This window comes from Myodes glareolus, chromosome 4 (genome assembly GCF_982192425.1).
Source record: "Myodes glareolus chromosome 4, mMyoGla1.1, whole genome shotgun sequence".
Taxonomy (NCBI): Eukaryota; Metazoa; Chordata; class Mammalia; order Rodentia; family Cricetidae; genus Myodes; species Myodes glareolus.
The window spans coordinates 84,981,440-85,005,454 of NC_142029.1; the positions used below are offsets into that span (position 1 = coordinate 84,981,440).

The 24,015-nt window shown below is 52.5% G+C and overlaps 1 protein-coding gene and 1 long non-coding RNA gene across 4 annotated transcripts in view; one reads left to right on the forward strand and one right to left on the reverse strand.

The window, feature by feature from the left end:
• The window catches only part of Pstpip1 (proline-serine-threonine phosphatase interacting protein 1), a 41,466-nt gene that overhangs the window by 14,171 nt on the left and 3,280 nt on the right, over nt 1-24,015 (forward strand). Inside the window, exons 2-10 of one of the 3 annotated variants that reach the window (XM_048416905.3) lie at nt 12,225-12,325; nt 12,897-12,971; nt 17,501-17,535; nt 17,708-17,814; nt 20,529-20,591; nt 21,001-21,099; nt 21,741-21,786; nt 22,541-22,620; nt 23,113-23,211. In XM_048416905.3, coding sequence (XP_048272862.2) covers nt 12,225-12,325; nt 12,897-12,971; nt 17,501-17,535; nt 17,708-17,814; nt 20,529-20,591; nt 21,001-21,099; nt 21,741-21,786; nt 22,541-22,620; nt 23,113-23,211 — 705 coding nt within the window. Of the gene's footprint in view, nt 1-12,224; nt 12,326-12,896; nt 12,972-17,500; nt 17,536-17,707; nt 17,815-20,476; nt 20,592-21,000; nt 21,100-21,740; nt 21,787-22,540; nt 22,621-23,112; nt 23,212-24,015 lie in introns of those variants that run through there. The other 2 variants (XM_048416906.3, XM_085689719.2) reach the window with 2 other exon arrangements.
• LOC146894691 (uncharacterized) lies at nt 19,065-23,138 on the reverse strand. The gene is made up of 2 exons (XR_015001884.2): nt 23,003-23,138; nt 19,065-22,366 (listed from the first exon to the last, which is right to left on the reverse strand). It is a non-coding gene; the product is annotated as an uncharacterized LOC146894691 (long non-coding RNA).

Sequence of the window (24,015 nt, forward strand, 5' to 3'; positions counted from 1 at the left end):
CTGAACTCTGTATTCTATTCCACTGTTCTATGAGTCTGCCTCTGGGCCAATACCAAGGTTTTGATTGATGTAGTTCCATAGTAGAGTCTGGAATCAAGGAGTATGAATCTTCAAACTTTGTTCTTTTACTAGATGGTTTTGGCTGGTTTGGGTCTTTAGTAGTGTGCTCTTGTTTCCATTTAATAGGTAAGGAAACTGAAGTCTGGGCCTTCCTTTGGTTACCTTGTCTAGCCTGGCTACCCACTCAATAAATTCCCATTGTATCCCTACCCTGAGTATCCTAGGGAGACCCCCCAAAGTGGTTGGCTCTTTTTGGTGGTGCCTTTCCTGTGTCTCTTTGGTAGGCTCTTGATTTCCAGTTATGCAGGCAACCCAGGACAGTGCCCTCTCCATGGTCCATGGTAGGGAATTCCTGATGGGAATCGATGCTACTGTGACCTCTGCCTGCCTGAGCCTGTCGGGACTGTGAAAATTTGGCCTTCTGGCCTTTACCTCAAGGGTCACAGCCTTGGAAGCAAATGGTGTTCCTTTTTCGGTATCCTCTCAAGACCAGCTCAGACCAGCTCAGGGTCTGTTCTTCAGGTACAGGGTCTCCAGACCACAGAGGATAGGGAGGGCTGCTGAGAACAGTTCAAGCAAGCAAGGCTAGGGGTGATGAACAGGGGTGAGGTGAGCAGGGAGGGGGGGACTGTGTTCCTGCTGTTGTATGACAGCTGAATCAAGTGGGATGGGGGATGGGTGGAATCTGCTCAGCATGAAGGGGAGGGGTTGTGTCGGGAGTGTCTGTGCTGACGCTCGCCTTGGTGCAGGAAGGAGGGGAACTGATGCTGGACAGAAAGGGCTGCACGTGGCTCAGGCCAGGGGCTGAGCAAGAGGCAGGATCTTCCACCAGCCTGTGGGAATTTCAGCTCAGCCTTCAGATAATTCCCATCTCTAGAGGAAGGAGTTTGCACACAGAGATGAGAGGAAATGTTAGTGTGTGTGTGTGTGTGTGTGTGTGTGTGTGTGTGTGTGTGTGTGTTTGTACAAGTACATATGTGAGCAAGTGTGCATCCATGTGTGTGTGCCTCAGGAGTTCCATAGGAGTTCTGCAGGAACTGTCTACCTTGTTTTTTGTTTGCTTGTTTGTTTAGGTAGGAGCCTTATCGCTTACTAATTAGACTAACTGGCCTGCTAGCAGACTACTGGGATTTACCTGTGTTTACTAACTCTCCAGTGCTTAGATTGCAAGTGCACTTTACCAACTGAGTTATCTCCCTGGCCTGAGAAGGATCTGTTAAACAGCAAATGCACAGGAACCCAGCTTCCTGGGGCCCAAGGGGAAGGAAGTTCTTGCTGCTTAGAGACAAATTTTCCCAAGGCGTGGCTCTACGCAAATGCTCATGACTCGGTTTGGCAGGCAAAGCGAAGTCCCAGTTCTGACAGGGAGTCCCTTTTTTAGAGAATGCCATCTTTTTCCTCTTGCTCTAACCTTAGAACCCAAGAACTGCCCTGCTTCAAATCTCTATTCATGGGTGGCCCTGGGAGCCCTTGAACTTTCTGCATCTCTAAAAAGGCTATGGATATAAATCAACTTCTGCGGCTGGAAGACTGGGACTAGGAGACCTGCAAACCTTGACAAGGAAATGAGTCTCACACACATTCACGGAAGGTGCAGGCCCTAGCTAGTTCTGAGCCTCAGGGACAGCTCAGTCAGAGCAGGGATCCACTCTGAGCCCAGACCCGACTGAGAGTGCAGAAGAGCAGGAAGGCTCCCCTATAGGTCCAGCAGCTCATTTCTGCCTTTTGAGGAAACTTACCCCCCCCCCCCCGCAATTCACAACCATGAAGCAGGATATCCCACAGCAGCCCTGCAGAGCATGAGGGATGTGTATTCACCCCAGTTTCCAGATGGAAACATTGAGACCCAGAGACGTTAGGGTGAGGCTCCAACCCCAGTTCTTCTTTTCAATTTCCTTTTTGGTTGTCTTTCAGTCGGTATGTGCTAACCACAACAGGCACCATTTTCCAGAAGCTCACTGCGTGTCCAGGTTCCTTCATGAGTCATTTCGCTGAGTTCTTACAGTGACGATGCTGTTTGCCCTACTTTCCACAGGCAGTGGTCTCAGCCAGCACTCGGGGTTAAATGACAAACCCAAGGTTTTGTCTTCGTGAGTGCGACTGGTCAAGACCGGAACCCAATGCTCAGCTCTTCTGTGTCTATTGCTGGAACTCCCTCTCAGGACAATGCCCTCCTGAGATGTCCTCTGTCAGTAAAGGAGAGGCCTACAACACCTGGGGATGATGTTTGCAAGGACAATGGCTGAGCCTTTGGTGCCTGATTCCAGTTGGAGGAGTCCCTCACAGGCTACAGGAAGGAGTCCTGTGTGGACCAGCTAAGAGCCAGCTGTGAGCAGTGTCTGCCCATCCTTTGGAGGCAGCCTGGGACCCTTTAGGTTTGCTCTAAGGGTCTGTGTCTCCTCCCATTCTCAGGGTCAGGGGAGGTTTCGCTCCTCCTGTGCACTCACTACCCCAGCCCCACTTCTTCCCCTGATTCACTTAGCCTCACCGGAGGCATCTGCCTCCTATGTACTCTCTGCCAGACCCTGCTGAGCCCTGAACTGACTGCTAACTCAAAATGACAGGGTTCCATGGATGGTATGTCATTGGCCTCGTTGACCCTCAGATCCACTGCCCTGTCGTGGGGACAGTCATACCGTAGCACGACTTTGCAGTTTCTATGCAGACTGCAGGGGATCCTGTAGCAAGCAAGAGCACCCGACTCATGCTGGTCTGCACCCCAGCAGATTCCCCCATGCCACTAGCTTCCTCCTTCTGAGTTTAGAATCTGTCTTTTCGTGTCCCTTGGAATGTTTCAGTCCCTCACTTTGTCTCACATGATTCCGCACTGGTCAGCCACATGCTACTTCTTCAGGCTCTGTCCATCTGTCTATACCCTCCCTAACCCTCCTTCCCTCCCCATTCCTGGCTCTGTTGGCGGCTAACTTGGAAGTGGACCTAAGAACGACAGACTTCGCCACCCACCCAAGGGATTCAGTTCCATCTTGTGCTCTGGTGCAAGGTGTTCTCTCCCTGGCCCCCACATCCTTCCCCTTTTCTAAATCAGGAGACAGAAGCAGAGGTTGAGTTGAGCCTTTAGACAAGACAGAGTAGGTGGGAGAGAGCAGGACCTCACAGAACAGGGTCTCTCAAGGACCATGTAGGGTACCTCCCTTTCCTCACAACTGAGACCCATTTGGCTTTGATTTTTTGAGACAGGGTCTCACTATGCAGCCCTAGTTGTCCTGGATCTTGCTATGTAAACCAGGCTAAGATCTGTCAGCTTTTGCTTCTTAAATGTTGAAATTAAAGGTGTGTGCCACCATGCCTGGCCACTGAGGCCCATTTAAAAGCATAAAGCTTGCCAACCAGCTAGACCTCATTCAGAAGTAGGTTTGCTCACCCAAGGGAGTGAAACCTCTTTCATATCCATTCCCCGTATCCTCAGGACCACTGTCACACCCTGCTCAGTGTTACCAACTCATGTGCAGTAGGCCCCCTTCCACACTCACACTGTCTCCTCAGGTGGTTCCTGGAAAGGCCTGGAAACTCCCAGCATTCTCTCCATTGGGCTCCCAGAGGCTACAGGGTAGCCATCAGCCACGGTCCTGTGGCTCCCCTGTCCTTTGAAGCCCAGTGTGGACCCACACATCCTAGGATCCTGGCAGGTTACCAAGGCAAGGGAAGGGCCCTGCAAGGCCAGAGGAGGCCATCAGACTGCAACTTGTTAGGAGGTTCTAGAAATTTCTTTCCAGTCTTAAGTTCTAGTTGGCCCAGCTGGACACAGAGCAGCTCTCGCCTCAGAGGGAATAAAAGTTTATTCTTAAGCCAAATGTGAATGACAATATTCCCAGGAGAAGTTGCCCTAAAAGATGTGGTTCATGTGGAAGTGTTTTATACCTCAAACAGTGCTGGGTAGATACACACACATATTAATTATAGACCAAAGGATCTCATAAATCAAGGCATCTACCAAATACTCTGGAGGTGACCACAGGTAGGTGACTCACAGCAAAGAAAGGAAACTGACATAGGTGGCAGATGCTGTCTCATGGCATCCTTAGCTCTGGGACTGGTGGAAGCTCGTGCCTGCCTGGAGTACACATTAAAGGCTCTCGTAGCCAGATACATAAAAGTACACATTAAAGCTTCTCATAGCCACAAGGCCAGATACAGGAGTGGGTAATGAACGGCTTTCAGAGAAGCTAAAAGTAGCCCAGGGTCATTTGACTTTGCTCTGTAACATTTTAACTCTCCGTAATCATGAAGTGCAGTCGCTTGGCCTTGCAGATGCTTGAATCCAGGGGCAGCCTTTCCTTTTGTCCGACAACTTCGGTGTGTACTCATCTGCCCCCATGGGTGTGTCACGGTCTCTAAAAAGTATGTCTGCCTTTGCTTTATTGACCCTCTCTCTCCAACTCCTAGGCCTGAGTCATCCCAGAAAAGCCACAAACCTTGCTCTCCAAAACATGGATCTGTTTGCAAAGAGCCCTTCTGGCCCCTGGGCCAGAGGTACCTGATCGCAAAATATCTAGACGAATGGGTGACCTAAGGCTTGAGTCCTTTCCGGGCAGTTCCCGGCCTGCTAACACAGCACCAGCAATGGGCGCTCTCTTCCTGTGCTTGCACTGTGCTACATTCCCAAGGCTACTCATCTCCTGGAAATTCTTCCATGAACTGACCTGGCATCGGCTCTCCTAGTTAGATAGCTAACTCTTCCTTAGTCGGCAAAGCTTGGGCATCTGGAAATGTCAACCACTGATACGTCTTCTGGCCCTGATGGCCCCACAAAAGCTATAGGTAGGGCAGCATTCTGCTGGACCTTGTGTTTATGAACCTCTTCCTACACATCCTTCTCCCCAGACTCTCTAGGCTAGACACTGGCACACTCACTGAAGCCTCTGGTTATCCACTGTCCACCAATCCATCTGTCTGTCTGTCTGTCCAAGTCAGACAGGAGTATTTGAGCCTTTACTTTCCTTAAGAAACCAATAAGTGTAGGGTGAACCCCATCTCGGGTTAATTATTGGGGCAATGGAAAAGCTTGCTTACTGCCCATTGAGTTCTGCTCCCTCTGTAAACATTGGATGTCACAATACCAACCTCAGAACACCGTGTCAGAAAGAGAGGGGACTAGTCTAGCTAGCTGTTTAAGGGCAGTGTGTAGTGACTCATTAAATCCACAAGCAAGTGGGCTTGTCCCCTCCTAGGGCCCCAACACCAGCAGTAGTCACTGAGCTACAACCTCTGGAGGAGTCCCTAGCTGTTTCTCTGGCCCTTCATTAGGTGCATTAGGTCCGACAAGGAACCAAGCAAGGTGCCTGTCACCTTCCTGGGTCTAGGGCAGTCTCTAGGGCATTGTGTTTACTATGCTAGGTTCCCCAATAACCTTTGTGGTTGGATTTCTCAGACCACAGGAGACAAGCAACAGGAAAGCGGCTGCTAGTGACAGAGCAATAGCTGGCACAGGCGGTACAGAGTCCCTGCCGTCCAATGGCTGAGGGCGGAGAGGCAGAGGCAGCCAGGCTGCTGCTGCGTGCTGGGCCTGGCCAGAGCTTTGGCATTAGAGGCAGAGGACTCCACGTACATCAATAAAGTCTGGTTTTTTGTTTGTTTGTTTGTTTGTTTGTTTTAAGGCTTTAAAAAATGAAGAACCCATGAGAGAGTAGAAAGGGTCTCACTTGTAGGTAGGGCACAATGGGAAATCTGTCCTTTTTCTGAATTACAGATCTCATTGTCCCACACTCGGGCACCAGCTGGGCCTTTTCTAGTCATTTTCAAGTAGAACCCAGGCGGGTTCAACCTAGTATCAAAATCTTACTGTTTAATGTATGTAATGTAATGAAGCTCCTGCTCCCCCAGCTTTGCATAGGGAGCCTCTAGTGGAAGAGGGGACAGATCCCCTGGAACTGGAGTTATAGGTGGCTGGGAGCTGCCCTGTGGGTGCTGGGAACTGAACCCAGGTCCGCTGGAAGAACAAGCAGCGCTGTGAACTGCTGACCCATCTCTCCAGCCCCACAAGCAAAATTCCGATGCAGTTCTTAGACATGCTGTACTCTTCCGCCAGATCCACTCTGTAAGCAGCTGTCCTGGATCACTAGGGGAGATGGAACCTCAGACTCACAGCAGCAGCACGCTGCCAAAGAGCTACTGAGCACACTGTGAAGTGAACCCTCCATAGTCTAGAAGGCGGGAGATAGGCAGCGTCTGCATGATTGCCCAGCTTCTTTCCTGTTACATGAAAGCTAAGACCAAAACACAGGCCTCTCCCAAGGCTAGAACTGTATCTGTCTTCCAGATTCTTTGTTCTGGACTTCTAGCCAAGGGAACCTTTGAAAAGGGCTCTCTCCTGCTCTTTGGATCTGGGATGGGGGAAGGGCAGGATGATTCCTTTCCTCCAGTCGGGCCACATGGCTATGACAGATGACAGATTCTCTCTGGTGGAGGGGCGGAGCGCTGTCTAGTCAGTAGGGGCAGGCATAGGAGGCTGGCATTGTGGTGATAGGTCCTGAGAATGGGGTCTGGTGAAGAGACGGAGAAATGGAGGCTTAAGATCAGGTTCCTGGTCTGGACCACCTGAACTCAAGTTCTGGATGTGTCCTGAGGGTCGTGCAACCTGTAAATGGGGGAGGGAGTCATAGTCTGGATCCCAGTGCCTGCCTCAGGACTAGCTCTCATCTGTGTTTGCTGTCCTCACATGGCCACCCTGGCTCACGTGTTTCTCAGATCGACACTATATAGTGAGAACCGCAAAGTCATTTCCACAGGGCAGGAAGTAGAGGCTGAGAACAGCCAGGGCCACGGCGTGCATGTGTGTGGGGTGAGCCAGATCCAGTCTGGGAATTCCCTCTGTCTTCTCAAGCAGGATGGGGTACCAGGGCCTGACCTCCAGCACCCTGAGTGGGTCTAACTTGCAGAAAGCCTCCTGCCCACACATCCTGGGTGAAGAAGGCAAGCCGAAGAAGGGGGAAGTGTCTTTCTCAGGAGGCCTGGTCTATGTGGCCAACCCTCACAGCCACTAAGAGCGATATGAGCGGGAAAAGGAGGAAGTGGTAGTGGGGATGGAGGCTGCTTCTCTTCCCAGTCAGTAGGGCACACACAGCAGGGTCTAATGGCTTGCAGGCCTCAAATGGGACACTTGGAGTCCCCAGAGCAGTTAATAGACCACACTTGCATAGCAAGGCACCTGGATTTCTGCTCTACTCGCTCAAGACTGAGGCAAAAAGATTCATCTGGAGGCCTGGGTTGGTCCACCGAGGCTCAGAGTGGCCACATACCACATGCCAAGACTGATCTCACTTCTAGCTCATATGGGCCTCCTGGGTGAAGGAGGGACCATATCTACTAACCACCCAGGACCTACCTGGTCTAACATGAGTTATTCCCAGGCCACTAGGCTGGGTGTGACTTCTGGATGCTTGCTGGTGACTCTTTCTGTAGGCAGTGTTGCTCTGACCAGCCTGGCACAGCTGTGAGCCCAGGGCACCTGGATTAAATCCTAAAATGTGGCCTTGTTTTGAAGTTGAGACAATTTGAATAATCATTTTCTGTAGTAGGGAGGCTGCTTGCTTGTTCCCAGCCACTTTGCCTTGAAAGAATCACACAGAAACTGTATTATTTAAATCACCGTTTGGCCCATTAGCTCTAGCTTCTTATTGGCTAACTCTTACATATTAATTTAACCCATTTCTATTAATGTGTATTGCTACATAGCCGTCTGGCTGGGGGAGGGGGTGCTCCACGATTTCTCTCTGACTTTGCCTCCTTTCTCCCAGCATCCAGTTTAGTTTTTCCCACGTACCTAAGTTCTGCCCTGCTATAGGTCCAAAGCAGATTCTTTGTTAACCAATGATATTCACAGAATACAGAGGGGAATCCCACATCAATTTTCCAAAAATACCTTTTGTTTTGACTTGGGTTCTAGGTGTTGTCTTGCTTATATTTTGTTGCAGTTTGTTGTTGTTGTTATTGTTGTTTTGGTTTGGTTGTTTTTTTGAGACAGGATCTCACTCCACAGCTCAGGCTGGACTTGACCTCACGTTTCTCTTACCCCAGAATCCCAAATCCTGGGATTACAGGCATTGTATCACCATATGCAGCCTCTGAAGCTATCGCATGTGTGTGCACGCATGAGAGAGTGTGTGTGAGGGCGGGCACAGTACTACCTCAGGTGTCCTTCCTAAGGAGTCCTCCACCTTGTTTATTGAGACAACCTCTTTCTGGAACTGGAGCTCACAAATCCCGCTAGGCTAGACAGGCCAGCAAGTCCCAGAGATCTGCCTGTCTCTGCCTCCCCAAAGCTGGGGTTACAAATGCATGCTACTAGACTCAATATTTTTTAATGCGGATGCTAGAGATCAAACTCAGATCTTCATTTGCAAAGCAAGCACTTTACCAGGTGAATCAACTCTCTGACCCCAAAAGCTATCTCCATACACACCTTCTGTACCATACCAGGGTTTTTGCTTTGAGCCACACCAAAAGCTATCTTTCTTAAATTAAATTTTTTAGTGCTTCAAGGTGAGATAATTTATGGACTGAATGGCTCAGTGGCCTTGGTCTACTGAATGCCTTTGGGGCTGTGGTGCTGGGGCCCAGCCAACCTAGAGTACTCCAGAGTCTATTGAGTTGCCTTGGGCAGTCCCCTATCCTCTTTGGGCATCTTCACTTCCATCTCTCCCTTGATGGATCTTGGTATTTTCAACAGGGCGAAGGCTGGGATGTTCTGGAATAGTGCATGGTAGATACTCAGCAGACAGAGAGCTTGCTACTGCCAGGCTGTTTTCCCACTGCCCAATACCCCCATCACTGAAACCTTTATAAGAGTAAATTCACAAGGAGACTGAGTGCAAGTCTAAGATCCACTTGCCCCAGGGTAGAGCTTGGGACTATTTATAGGGCCAGGAAGTAGGTCAGTGCAAGGTATGGGGAAGAGGGACTGGGAGCAGAGTAATCTGCGGTCTGCAGGAACCCAAACTTTGCAGCTCTGCTTGGTTAGAAAGTGGGGGTATTCGCTTGTCTGAGAACATTACCTTCTCGAGGGGAAAAGATCATTCAAGTGACACCTGTGAAGACAGTGGTTTCAGGCCATAGAGGCCTTCAGGTTTGTGAATGGTTTTCATGACCCACTTATCAGTGGTTTCCGGACAGCGAAGCTAGCGGAGGACTGATAATGTCAGCTCATTCGTACAGCCCCCAGAACTGGTGACTTCTAAAAACTAAAAGTGACTACAGAGGACATGGAGGCTCAGCCGGAGCAGGGGATGGCACAAAGGATTGGGGAGGGGAAATGGGACTAGGCTTTAGTGCTGGCTAGCTGCTGATCATCAAAGCCAGGCTGTCCTCCATGGCGTCTTGGAAGCAGAGGTCATAGCCTCTGGATGACGCATCCTGGGAATGACTCAGGTCCTGAAGTGCTGCCTAGGGCTGCAAAAGCTCCCCATTCCTAACTGCAGAGTCCTTCTCATGGCACATGCCTAGCAGGTGGCAACGGATCAAGGAAGGGCTTCACTGTCATTTTACAATTTGTCTTGTTATTTATGCGTGTGTGCACATGTAACTGCCTGTACAGGCTAAAAGAGGGGGGTCAGAGTCCCTGGAGCTGAAGATGCAGAAGGTTGCGAGCCACCTGACATGGGTGCTGGGAACTCAACTTGGTCCTCTCCAAGAGTAGTTAGTACTCTTAACCTCTGAGCCATCTCTCAAGCCCCAGACAGGGCTCTATCTTCATACTTTAAGGTAAGATCACGAGCGGGATTTTATTGAAAGGCTAAAGGTAGAGAGAGGAGGTAGGTGAGGCGGTGAGAGAGGGGGAGAGGAGAGGAAGCTAGGGTAGCCCTGGGCGAGTGTCTTAGATAGCGGGTGGACTTCTGATGGAGAGGTTCTTTGCTACAATCCTTTTCCTTCTTTTCCGCAGCACTCTGAGCAGTGAATCAAAGTCTGTCCTCTGAGAAGGTGGTGGCGTGGGGGTGAAGAAGGAGGGAAATGAGGGGGGCAGGGATGGGAGGCAAGGCAGGCTGTCCTGAGGGGCTAGGCACTTCCTTAGAACAGCTGGGTCACTTGTGACTGTGGCTCATTCCGCCTGATGCCACCGCAGCGCACAGGGGCTGGGTAGGAGTCTCCAGCGGGGAGACTAGCACCTGAAGGCCTGTCTACTGCGTCTCCTGCTGCCTCTCATGTCCTCCAGCATGGCACATGTGAGTCTGCTCGGTTTTCCTTGTCTACTTTGGGTCTCAGAACAGAAAAAGCCCCCTAGAAAGTCAGGACTGGACATGGGGGACTGCGGGGGGGGGTGGGGGACATTGACTACTAGCCCTCCCGCAAGACTTCCTCAGAAGCACAGTGGAGAAACAGACCCTTGATGGGCTAGGTTCTAGTTTGTAATATGGCCCCAGGCAGGCCCTTCCCTTCTCTGAGGCTCAGTTTCTTAAGGGCTGGGGGGCACTGGACAGATCGTCACAGTTCTGGGGTCTGTGGTTTCATGGCCTGAATGCTAACTAACTTCAGCTCAGTGACCCCCATCGGGAAGGGTAAGGGGGGAGTCTATGGCTTCTAATTCACTTTTCCCCCCATGCTGCTACAGTCTTTGACCCGGGAGGACAGAGGCCAAGAGTGGGAAGCTGTGTTCTCTGCTTGTGAAAAAGTGGCTGTCTTTCCAAGACAAAAAATTGTGAGCCTGGCTCAGGATGGTGCAGCCTACACTAGGGGGGACTATGCCTGCCCCAAATGGGCCTGTAACAGGTTGCAGGAGCAACTGTCTCAGGCTGGGGCCTCAGATAGTCGGCTGAGGTCTAGATCCGCTACTCAATGACCAGCGGGCAGCTGACCCTGGGCCCGGCCCTGCAAAGCTGCTCAGAGAAGGGGATATGAGCTCAGGGGCTGAAACCTTACAGAGAGATTCAACTCTCCACTTCGACTGAATTGTGGACAGGGGCCCACTTATGCCCCTGTATTCTTCCCCAATATCTGATTCTCTGTAGATCTTGAAGCATGCCAAATGCCCCTGAAGGAAGCTTGCTGAAGCTGTAACCCAGGGCTTCTAGGCAATCACCCTACCCCTAAGCCATACCCTCAGCTCTTTTTTTTTTTATTTTTAAACTCCACCCATGCCCACCACACACTCATAATTTTGAAGGGAGGCCTGGGGTGTGGGAAGGAGTCAGGTTAAGTATGGGCGACCCTTAAAGAGACTCGTTGACCTCTGACAAGCTCTATGGGTGGGTTTGGGAAGCTGGGGTTCCTTTCAGTCAGTGGGGTTTACAGAGGGTCTGAGGGACAGACGCCCCTGATTTCCTTCAGGATCCCGGCCCTGCCACCCGTAGGCAACCGCACAGGACCCAGGAGAGCTGTGGGTGGGAGACATAGGGGAGGGATGTTGCAGGAACTTCCTTGTGGTCCTTGAGCTCCACCTCTGTCCTCTGGTTGCCCACACTGGAGGCTCAGACATGCTCAGTCTCATGCCCGCTAGTGAGAGACACAGCAGGCAAGTTAACCAGGGGTCACCTGGACTGTTTGGCAAGGCCTAGGCACAAGGTCAACTGCCTCCTAAATTCCCAGACGGCCTTTCACCCTAGTGAAGATAGCTCACAGACGGGATGCAGCAGAACTCGAGCCAGGCAGCCGGTGTTCTACGACCAGCTTCCAAATTTATCTCCTGAGCAGGCTTCCTTACTTAGCTGAAGTCACGAGATCATAAGGGTATGAGCCACACTAGACATTTAATGAGAAAGAATCTGATGTCTGACTGTCATCATGGAACCTCAGCGGGACTGTTTTCATCCATCTTGTGTTGAAGTTAATGTGTCAGCCTCTGGAGGCCCAATGCCAAGCTCAGCAGCCCCTGCCTGGACAGCTGTAGTTCTTGAACCTCCATATATGGGGTGCTACTGTGTGCCAGCACGAGGCTGGGCCCTAACCTATAAGAGTGTGACCAGGACATGGAGGCCAGAGAGGGACTATTCAGAGAGCTGGAGAGATGGCTCAGTGGTTAAGAGCACTGGCTGCTCTTCCAGAGGACCTGAGTTCAATTCCCAGCACCCATGTGGCAGCTCACAACTGTCTGTAACTCCAGTTCCTCACACCAATGCACATAAAATATATAGTGCCAGAGAGAGACTGTTCTCAGGGGGTTGTCAGCAGGGTTCCTGCTGCCCTACTGGAGTTCTCACGAATGTCCTATGTTACAGTGCAGGGACTTCACGGCCCACACGGGATATGAGGTGCTGCTGCAGCGGCTGCTGGACGGCAGGAAGATGTGCAAGGATGTAGAGGAGCTGCTCAGGCAGAGGTGAGCAGGGCTGGGCTTGGCTCTGGGAAGATGGGGAGGGAAGTGGTTACGCCCACTAGAGCTCTGGTGCTGTTGTATGGAGCTAAAACTGAGGAGATGGCTCAGTGGGTTAAACTTACTAAACAAGCTTGGGTCCCTAAGGGACCTGAGTTCAAATCCCCGTCTATAGCAAGAGGGAATGCAGGGACAGAATTCCCAGAAGCACATGGGGCAGCTACCCTCGTGTCTTTGTAGAATATAGTACACTCATGCATGAAATCTTAAAGGTGTGGGGAAGGGTGGGGACGGTGTCCTTTGACCTCTACAGGTGCATTGTGGTATCTATGCACTTGTGCGCATGCGCGCACACACACACACACACACACACACACACACACACACACAAGTCAGAGCTCTCTCTTGTCTCCTGTGGCCCCTAGGCTTGGTCCACCTCCAAGGGACGTAACATGCAGCAGCCCTTAGGACAGGCCTGTTTTCAAAGTATGATGGGAGAATGTGGGTCCTGCACATATTTTGGGGCCATAGCCAGCCAAGAGTGGTGGAAGGGACCCATGTTGCTCTGTCCTTGCAGGGCCCAGGCGGAGGAAAGGTACGGGAAGGAGCTGGTGCAGATCGCGCGCAAGGCCGGAGGCCAGACAGAGATCAAGTAAGAGTGCTGGTGGCCCCCACTGCCCCTCTGAGGAACCTCTGGACTTTACCCAGGGCTTGGACCTTTCTGATGTGGGGCAAACTGGGCAGGAACTGGACAGTGGCATCTGGACCCTGTGTGGTGCCTGTCACCAGGCATTCTGAGGTCAAGGTCTTGCACTTATTTGTGCTCGGAGCAGGATACACGGCACCACCAGTCTCCCCTTCACCGGAAAGGAGAGGTGCCAGGCCCTATTCCTGTCTATGCAGCTCTCTGCACGTCTGTATGAGGCATGCTCAGTGGGCTGTGAGTCACCCGTGGTTATCAGTGGAATGGGAGATGCCACCAACTGACAGCTATGCATCTTGTGAATGGGGCGCGGGGGCGGGCACACAATCTCCTGCCCGTTGCAGAAGAATGGTTGTGGGGGTTGAGGCTCTGGGTAGGTCTTGCTTCTTATAGAAGTCTAGAGGGACAGTGTCTGCCTGCCTCTTAGATAAGGCAGACAGAATCAACAGCTACAGGAAGGCTTTTGTTAGAGAAGCACACACTGCTGGCCAGGAGATGGTGCGGCCTTTAATCCCAGCACTGAGTTTGAGGCCAACCTGGTTGACAGAGCGAGTTCTAGGACAGCCAAGGCTACACAGAGAAACTCTGTCTCCAAAAACAAACAACACACACAAAAAGGCAGACAGAAAGAACTCTGTAGCAGGTCTTTGTGGGGGGGGGCGCAGTTTAAACAAAGGAATGACCAGACCCCAACATGTCCTGAACCCAGTCTGGAACTTGTTGATAGGCCTGCTATCAGGGGCTGGGGACCCACCAGGGGAGATAAAGCCATGTGTTGTCCTTGTTACCCTAGTACCTACCTCTCTGTGGCCCCTCCCCTGTCCAATCCTCCAGCAGGGAGTGAGGGTGGGTCTATAGTACTTTATAGAGACTCTTGTGGGAGGGAAATGCTGGTCGCTTTATAGAGACTCTTGGGGGAGGGAAATGCTGGTCTTTAGGAAGGGCCTGACTGGTGGCCATCCTCCAACACCCAGTCCCCTCTGCCTGAAACACAGGCGAACAGAGTTGGGTAGATGAAAAGACAAAGGCCTGAGGGTGGAGTAACTTCACAGATCACCCACATGAAGAAAACTATACTGGCTTGTCTCCTCTCCTGCAGCCCCCACACCAGTGTTCCTGCCTGGGGTCCTGGCCTCACATGGGCTTGGATGGCACAGAACCAGAGGCTCAGGCCACATAGATTAAAGGAAGTTTTACTCACATCTTACAATGAGTTTTCTCACACCTCATGCTCCACTGGTGAACCTGCCTGAGGCCCTGTGTGGTAAGGCCAGGCTAGGCATTGCGGGAGCCTACTGTTGCTGTCCACACCCCGTACCAGCCTTGCAGAAGGGTTAGCTTGGTTCTCCAGCCCCTGTCACCCTTCCTTTCTCTCTCCCTACACCTATTTGGTCCTCTGGGTCTATCCAAACCCCCACCTTGCCTGGGAAGTGGTCACCTCCTCCTTCTCTTACTCCTGGTGCCTGGGAGGATGGAGGAGAGCTGGGTCGGTGCCCTGTGAGCCCCTCTGTGGTGACAAATGAGCAATGACAGCCAGAGGCACCCAAGGCCCGCCTCCCCTTCACCCCTCACAAACAAAACTGAATGCTGAGGTTCTCCTATCAGGGGATGTTTGTGTGTTTTATGATCTCTGCTCCGCTGAGCTCAAAGTGAAGACGCCGTTGAGGAGAGTGGTAACCTTGCTGTTCCCAACCCTGTAGGCGCCAAGGCCTGTTTCCAGCTGGGAGAGATTAGCTGCCTGGCTGATAGGTGGCCAAGGGTTAGGGGTGCTAAGATGAGGAGACGTAGTGTGTTACACGCTCTGTGAGAGGGCCACTTACACTGTGAAACAAGACCCAAGCATAGATTTTCTGAGTCTCTTGAGAGCCGAGCCAAAAGGCCAAGAGGAAGCATTGCATGTGTGGACACGGGTGTTGGGTGGCAGGTGACAAAAACCAGAAGCGTTTTAGTCCCTACCATTCTAAAGAAAGTGGGATCACCACAGCAGACATCCCCCGCCTTCCTCTGCAAAGTGGAAGGGCCGGCCTTGACATTTTGTGTTTAAGATTTGTTAAAAATGTGTGTGTCAGTCTGTCTGTGTGGATCTTTGCAGGAGCCCACAGAGGCCAGAGGTATCAGGTCCCCGGGAGCTGGAGTCACAAGGCTGTGACCTGCCTGGTGTGGGTGCTGGGAACCAAACTTGGGTCCTCTGCCGCAGAAGAATGTGCTCTTAACCCCTGAGCCATTGCTCTAATCCTTGGCCTTGCGGTTTTGCTTCTTAACAACCGTGTGACTGTGGGGTGGCTTCTTGCCTTTGTGACTCAGTTTCCTTATTTATGAATGGCAATAATCAAAATATTTTGGGTATTCTGACCTGTGCGTTTGAGGTGGGCCAGCCATCCTCAAACTGAGTATTGTCAGCAGCCCCGGGAAGGTACAGACTGAGTCGGCAGTGGTCAGGTCACTGGCAGAGGCCTGCACATCTAGCTGTCTGATGGCTCCCAGGCTGCTGGGGCTGCTCTGTAGCTTTGTCATTCAGGGTAACTGGGCCCCCACAATCCTCCTTCAGGCCTGGATTCCCAGAGGTCCTGTCAGGTTGCCACTCCTCCTTGACCTCAGTTTCCTCAACTGTACAAGGAGAAGAGGAAACCTCTGTGGAACACATTTGTTCTACCCCAAGGCATAGGCAGATGGGTCGGGCTGGAAGAAAGGACAGCTTGGGAATTGGTCATGAGGTGGGTGTCATATGACAATTTTACCACCAGGGGGCGGGAGAGAGCTCTGCAGAGAGGCCATGAAAGACTGTAACCAGGGAATACTCAGCTGCTGGCTATGATTCTAGTGAGCCTTCCATCCTCCGGCCTCGGTTTCCAAGCCAACCCAACTGATTAGTTTCTCAGGCATCCTGGTGAGAAGGAAGCCACGGCAGTTTTGCTTCCTTAGCTAGGGGCTGCAGATAGTGTCTAGGGACCTGGGGTAAGCTGCACCACCAAGCGCTCTCTTTGTTGTCCTTAAGAGACTGAGTGCTCCTAGAACCAAACTGGGAGCACAGAGGTGCAGACTTCTCTAATCATTCAGGCCTGATTCATGCCACTTAGCTGGGGGAAGGGCTCTGAGATCAAGGCAGCAGCTTCTGGGAAGGGCTATTAGGAAACTCTGAGAAGGGGCAGTTTGGGGCTAGGGGAAGACCAGGGGCCTGTTGGTGCCAGGAAGACGTCCCCGGAACAGGCAGAGTTTGCATGTGTGTGAGCATGCTAGGCATGTAGAGCTCCTACCGTGCTCCGGGCCTCGATGGTACCTTTCAATGGACTTGCATCTTCACACCCATTTTGTACAGCTAACCCTCCCTATAGAAGGGAAGTAAAGAGAGAGGGCCGGGTGGCTTGCCTAGGGCTACACAGTGGATGAGCGGCAGAGCCCGGTCATCTGCCTCCAGTGTCTACTACTGCTGTGTGTGGTAGCGCCTGGCAGGAGGGCGCTCTGATTTCTACACCATTGTCTGATCATCTTCCTCTCTTCAAAGGCCCAGGTCCTGAGAGCGCGGGCTCTCCCTTGGGGTTCCTGTATCTGCCCCAGGACTCCTGTATGTCCTGAGATGGGAGAGCAGGCGCCTCAGTTCAGCCCTCAGCACCACCGTGCTTTGAGGCCAAGGCTGCCAGGCAGAATACAGGGCACTCGATTTACTGCTCCCCAGCACACGGTGAGGGCTCTTTAGTCAGGTGCTCGCCATTTGTTATTGGGGCATCCTTACACTCAGGAAGCCATTTTAAAGTGAGGTCCAAGTAAAATGAGCCCTGTGGAGGTCTCTGGGAAAGGGAATCTGGGCGTTTGAGACAGAGGCTTATTGTGTAGCTCAGTACAGCCTTGAACCTGTGACCCTCTGCCTCTGCTGCCTGAGTGTTAGGACACAGCCTGTGCCACACTCCACCCCTCATGCTCCACGTAGCTTGAGCGCTGTCTGGGCTCCTAGGCCCTGTGCACCCTCTTCCTTTCCTTCCCCTCTGGGTCCTCCCTGGACCTGAGGACCCAGCCCTTTTCTCTAGGCATGCAAATGGAGGGATGAGGGAGTTGAGTGAGGGAGTGACTTCCTTTCCTGTCATAGCAAGGTCTGATTGTGGGACTGGAGAGATGGCTCAGAGGCTAACAGCAGTGGCTGATCTTCCAGAGGTCCAAGTTCAATTCCACACAGTGGCTCACAACCATCTAGAGTGGGATCTGGTGCCCTCTTCTGGCCTGCAGGCAGAACACTGCATGCATACATAATAAATCTTAAGAAAAAAAAAGTTTGATTGCTTTGTAATTTACAAAGGAAACTTTGTTTTCTAAAATGTCAGTTTTGAGTTCACATTAATGATGACCATAGCCAAAGGGTTCCTTGCATCCAGAGGTAGTATATAAGGCTTAGGACCCTCCCTCCAAAATAAAATTACCGTGGATGGGCCAGGCAGGACTTCAGGTTTTTGCATGCCTGATTGCTGACCTAGACTTCTGTCTTGCAGTTCCCTGAGGACCTCCTTTGACTCCCTGAAACAGCGTAAGTTCCAACCATCCCCTCATGGGCAGCAAGGCTGTAGGGAGTCTTACAGGGGCGATGAGGGTGTGTATACTTGGGCTGTGGTTCTGCTTTCTATGGAAGATGTCAGGGGTGGGAGGTGAAGTGTGAGGGTGCCAGGCTGGTCCAGGCAGAGGCCACACTGTCACCCTAGAGACAGAGAACGTGGGCAGTGCACACATCCAGCTGGCCCTGGCCCTGCGAGAGGAGCTGCGGAGCCTGGAGGAGTTCCGAGAGAGGCAGAAAGAACAGCGGAAGAAGGTGAGGAGGGATGCAGGGCTAGAGGAGGGAGGGCAGGGGACCAAGGAAGGGATGGTGGCTGAGGTCACCCCCGTTCTGGGGCCAGCTGGGAACTATGGCTTAATGAAAGGTAGAAGGTGTGTGCTCCGGTTTGCTTTCCTGTTGCCGCGGTAAAACACTGACTTGGGAAGGAAGGTTTATTTGGCTTACACGTCCCATGTCACAGTCACTGAGGGCCATTAGGGCAGGAACCGGGCAGAGACCACAAGCAATGCTTCCAGGCCCATGTTCAGATACATTTCTCACACAGCCCAGGTCCACCTGCCTAGGGATAGTCCCGCCGATAGTGAACTGGGTCCCATGGACAGTCAAGAAAATGCCCTACAGATATGCCCACAGGTCAATCCAATGGGAGCAATTCCCCACTTGAGGGTCTCTCTTCTTAGGCATGTCAAGTTGCCCTGGGAAGCCAACAGCAACCATGTGGTTTTATACAGGCTTAGCTCTGAACCAGAATGCCCCGTGGAGGCCTACTGCAGAGCTGCCATGTGCCGGGAAGAGGAAAGAATAAGGGACTTGACTATCCTACTTCATAGACTGCAGAGGGTCAGGGACCACATCAGGGGTCCAGAGGCACCAACTGGAAGCTAGTCCTGAACATAAGGATTAGATTAGCGCTGTTGGTTCTGAAAACAAGCAGACTTGGGGGCCAGTACTCTGCAGGGCTGTTCAGCAGGGGTGGGGGGAGACAGTGTTTAGGGGTACAGCACGGGCTTTAGGCTCAGCCAAGCATTTGAAGACACTTATCGTCGATGTGCAGAGCGTGGCTGGCTTCACAAGGAGTGGCTATACCTACACTGAATGGAAGTGAGCGCCTCCTCGCGGGCAGTGTGCAATCTCAGGCTGCAAGGCTCTGGGGAGGGAACCCCTCTCCCAAGCCTCTGATTCTGATTGGCTGGGCACCCTGGGCGGGGAAACGCCCTTCCCAAGCCTGTCATTCTGATTGGCTGAGCACCTGGCCCACCTGGAGGTAAGAGGCTATATTTCAGAGCTGGGGCCAAGTAGCATCTGTGGATCCAGGAAAGGTCCTTCTCTTTCCTGTGCCTCAGTTTCTCCTTTGTACTTGTAAGATACTCTTTCTGGCACCCCTTGCCTTGGGAACTTGATCCTTCCCAAATTGGGCTTTAAGGCAGAAACTTAGTTCATTGTACACCCTGTGTCTTAGTTAGGATTCCTGTTGCTGTGAAGAGACACCATGGCCACAGCAACTCTTATTTAAAAACAAAAACATTTAATTGGGGTGACTTGCTTTCAGTTTCAGAGGTTCAGTCCATTATCATGGTGATGTGCAGGCAGATGTGGTGCTGGCTACACCATGATATATAGGCCACAGGAAGGTGACTGAGACACTGGGCAGGACCCTGAGCATAGCAAACCTCAAAGCCCATCTCCACAGTGACACACTTCCTCCAACACGCCCACACCCACTCCAACAAAGTCATACCTCCTAATGGTGCCACTCCCTATGAGATATTATGGGGGCTAATTTCATTCAAACTACCACACCTTGTCTGCCCATCTGGACAGTCTCAGGTTTACAGGAATCTAATAGGCTTTCCCGATCTGGTGAGTCCCTAGAGCTATCTCTAGAAGCTCACTGGACTAGAGTGTTGGAAGAGGTGACCCCTCTGATAGGAAGCTTGTCACAGAGCATGTGGAAGACCTACTGTGACAGGGGAGACCTGGCTGGGCTACTGTGAGCTTTGTGGTCAGAGCATCTCCTTCCCCAGAGAGGCCAGGCCCTGCCCCCAGAGCTGTGATGTGGTGAGCCTGATGGAGAGGGACACATGGTGTCCTTGACTGGTCAGGTGCACAGGCAGGTTCCTGTGACCTGGGGGCTTGCCCGGGACTCCTCAGGATCCCAGGGCACAGTCTGGCTCCACTCTAATAGCCAGAGGCATTCTAGGTGTAACTCTCCTGACTCTCAACCTCTGTCCTGGCTGTTCCACTCCACCCAAGAAGCCCAGGGTGAGTGCTGTGCCGTGCTGTGCCGTGCTGTGCTGTGCTGTGCTGTGGTTATGAGTGTGCATGTATACATGGATGTTTAGTCCAGGGTCACAAATGAGTGAATACTGGAGTCTTGAGTGTGCAGAGGCCTGTGTGTAGTGTGAGCAGTTGGGAGACGGGGGCGGAGTATGGGCTAGGTATGCATGCGTATGCCAGTGTATACTCAGTGTGAGCAAGTGGTGGCTAGTGAATGAAGGACTCAGGACTCATGTTAGTATGTATATGTGTGGGTGAGGATGCTCTCTCTGGCTGGAGCCCAAGACAGGCTGAGGTTTACAGTCAGGAAACAGTAGGATACCCACAGGCTAAGCTTCTCTGTCATTCTGAGTGTAGGTATTGTGTTTTCATTTGAGACAGGGTCTCACTATATAACCTTGGCTGTCTGGAGCTTTCTATATGAACCAGGCTGACCTTACACTTATAGAGATCCTCCTGCCTCAGCCTCCCAAATGCTGGGTTTAAAGGTGTGCAATATCACACCTGACTGGTATTGTTTTGAAGGAGGTAACTCTAGGAGAGAGTGGACATGGACACACATGCACACATGCATACATGCACATGAGCTTGGAGGGGTATTGTGTCCCAGGGACAAGGACAACCCATCCTCTTGGCCTAGGGGAGCGTCTTGAGGCCAGAGCCCCCAGCTCAGAGCCTCATGTCTCCTGCAGTATGAGGCCGTCATGGACCGTGTCCAGAAGAGCAAGCTGTCACTCTACAAGAAGACCATGGAGGTAAATGGGAGGGCTCTGGAATAGGCTTCCTCAGACCTTGGTCCATTTTGTGAATCAGCCTGCTGGAGGCTGTGCTGGATGTCCAAGCCCTTCAGGGTCTTGTACGAAGGACAGAAGGACAGTCCTATACACAGTTGTTCATGAGTGTGACCCACACTGGATAGTCCTATTCACAGTCGTCCATGAGTATGACCCACACTGTCAGCTGAGCAGTCCAGGAGTGGCAGGGAGTAGGGACATCTGAGAGGACAGAAGGTGTCAGGGCTCAGAAGATGGTACCCAAGTCTTCATGGGAAGGATGCCTTTTCCACCAAAGTCCCCCACAGGGAGGAAGTCTGGGCATAGGGAGCCTTACCCTAGGGCCCCAAGTAGGGTGTACAGCCCCCAGCACACCTCTCTGCACCTTCAGTCCAAAAAGGCATATGACCAGAAGTGCCGGGATGCAGATGACGCTGAACAGGCCTTTGAGCGTGTGAGTGCCAACGGCCACCAGAAGCAAGTAGAAAAGGTATGTAGGGTCCCAGGGGTGGGGCATGGAGGTGGTGGATGTAGTGTCACCCAGAGCAGGGGAGAGCTGGTGGCAAGGAACTGGGTTGCCCATCCCTGGGTTGAATTTGCACCTAGGGCATGCTAGCTGCTCACCCTTTTCCAATTCTGTGTCCACACTGTGTGATGGGTGTCCTCCAGTTCCAATTCTGTGTCCACACTGTGCGATGGGTGTCCTCCAGAACAGATCCTCTGGAGCACAGGCAACCTCCAGACAGGGTAGGGGTGATTGAACTATCAGGGCCCTTAACAGCTGTTGCACAGCCCAGTAAAGCTGAGCCCCAAATAGAGCAAGGCTTGCAGATGAGTTGAGTCCAGGTTGACCAGAGCCCAGGTTCTGAGCAGCAATGCAGCGAAGCCCACATGGGTGTTAGCATCTGCATTTCTCATGTTTCCTGGTGGCTACAGTTTCTGCTTTCATTTCCCTTTCATGGGACCAACCTGGACCACTCTCCAGCAAGGCTGCTGGTGAATGGTAGAACTCACTCATCCACCCTTGGATATCCCTGGAGTGGCTGGGGGCAGGGATGCCAGTCACTTCTGCATAGCTTCAGGACCGGGGTTCCTGGGCTGGGAGTCAGTGTCACTCTCCTGTTTCCTCAGAGCCAGAATAAAGCCAAGCAGTGCAAGGAGTCCGCCACAGAGGCAGGTATGAGACCCTGGCCGCTCCTCTTCCCTCAGCTGGTGCTCTCCCGTCTGCGAGACGTGTCCCCTGTGTGCCACTCAGAGTACAGGCTCTCCCTCAGCTATCGCATGCAGGCATGACGACTTTCTCTTAACACGCAGAAACGGAGGCACAGAGATGTCACACAGCCACTAAGAAGTGTTAGCACTTGAGTCCAAGCCATGGTTTCAGAGCCTGAGATCACAGGGTGCTATCACTTCACCTCACACACAGTGATAAATGCTCCTGTTCAGCCTTCCCAGGACCTGGCTCCCATACCTAACAACAGCATCTGTTCCCCATCCCCCCACCCCAGGGCTGGAGTCTTCCTCCTGTGCCACCTCTCCAACACCCACTGCTCCCTCAGCAAGCGCCAGATGACCATATCACAACTCTAGCTTGATGGCTTGTAGTACAACAGCTTGCAGAGGCACTCTCCTTGTACCTCAGTTTACCGTCTGTGAAGTGAGGGGATGGGACACAGGAAATGGAGCAGAACTTTTGCGTGGAGAGTTCTATGCCAGCCTTTGGCACTCAGAGCACAGTGGGGAAGCGGAGAGTCACCCTGGAAAGGACAGAGGGCAGCTGTGTGTGTTGACTAGCAGCTAGCCAGGCCCCTGGGGGAGGGGGCTCCCTGGACTTGGGGGAGGTCGTGCTGGGTGGGTCTCTGCAGGAGTGGAGGAACTTTCAGGGGCAGTCCAGGCTACTAGGCCTGCCTAAGGGTCCTCTCTACTTGTAGAGCGAGTGTACAGGCAAAATATTGAACAGCTGGAAAGAGCGAGGACTGAATGGGAGCAGGAACACCGGACCACCTGTGAGGCAAGTGGCCCAGGCAAGCAGCCTGCTCCTCCACGTGCACCCCCACCCTATCTGTGAAGCTGGGGCTGGGGGATGGTACTCCTTCATTCCACTTCTAAATCATCTGCTTGGCTGGTGCCCAGGGTCTGCCCCAGGACTCACTATCTGACTCTACGCCCTGGATCCCTTTGCTGCAGGGATATAGTCTTCATAAAGCCCAAACTGAGCTCAAAGCCCACCCTGCGTGCTACTGATGGGCAGAACCAAGACAGAGTCCTATGCCTCTCACTAGGCTCCCCCAGCCTCCCTCCTAGGACAGGGGACTTGACGGAGATACAGCAAACAGGCATTCCAACAGCCCAACCTCCAGCTGCCCTAGCTAGAAGCAGGGGTGGGGACCTACAAGGCTGTCTTGGCGAGACTTGGCTGTAGCAGCCTGGTCTGTGCTGGTCACCTAGCTGAGCTGTGGTGGGGCTGCCTGACCTGGCCCCACAACTCTTTCCTCCGCCACAGGCTTTCCAGCTGCAGGAGTTTGACCGACTGACCATCCTCCGCAATGCCTTGTGGGTGCACTGCAACCAGCTCTCCATGCAGTGTGTCAAGGATGATGAGGTGTGTGCTGGGAGGAGGGGAAGCCTGGTGAGCTCAGGTCTGCTGGGGCCACCAGCATCTTCCCAGACCTCTGCAGTTCACACGGGAGTCGGACAAGGCCTCTGGCCCAGTCTCCAAGTCTCGGGAACTTGTGTTCCTGTGGTTCCCTGCATCTGCCTTCTCCTCCCGGCTTCTACACTCGGGGCACCTGACCCTTCAGGGCTGTGTCCATCCACTCTCTCTGACACAGTAGAGCCTTGCTGAGGCCTGGAGGGGCTCTGCTCCAGGCTCGTACTAGTGGGACCTGGTCTAGGGTCTCTTACACTCCTTCCCATCTCTCTCAGGGTCTCTGTCACCTTACAGAGCCCAATATTCAGGGCTGGCTGGCGTACATTCTCCTCCAGGTCAGGGGGCTACTACCTACACCAGGAACCCGGGTGACTCAGACCCCTCCTGCCCATGGGCAGCTGATACTTGATGGTGTCCTCGTGGCATTTAGGTGTGGGCTCTAGATACCCTCAGACTCAAAGTCCAGCTTCTGAGTGACCTTGGCATACCACTTCCCTTTTTTTGCGTTCCCTCATCTTAAAATGGGTTAAACCATGGGTCTTAGAGTGGGCCTCAGAGGACAGGAGTGAGCTGGGCCTCTGGTCAGGGCTCTGTGCTCAGGTGTTCAGGACACTCCTGAATATCAGCCAGGTCTCTAGTCCCTCTGGAAGGCCTGACATCCCAAGGTTCCTCTGGTCAGCACCGAGCTTGAAGGTTCAGACTCAGAGGCAGGACTACAGCAGGGCTAGGTTATCAAGATGACTATGGCAAGGGCAG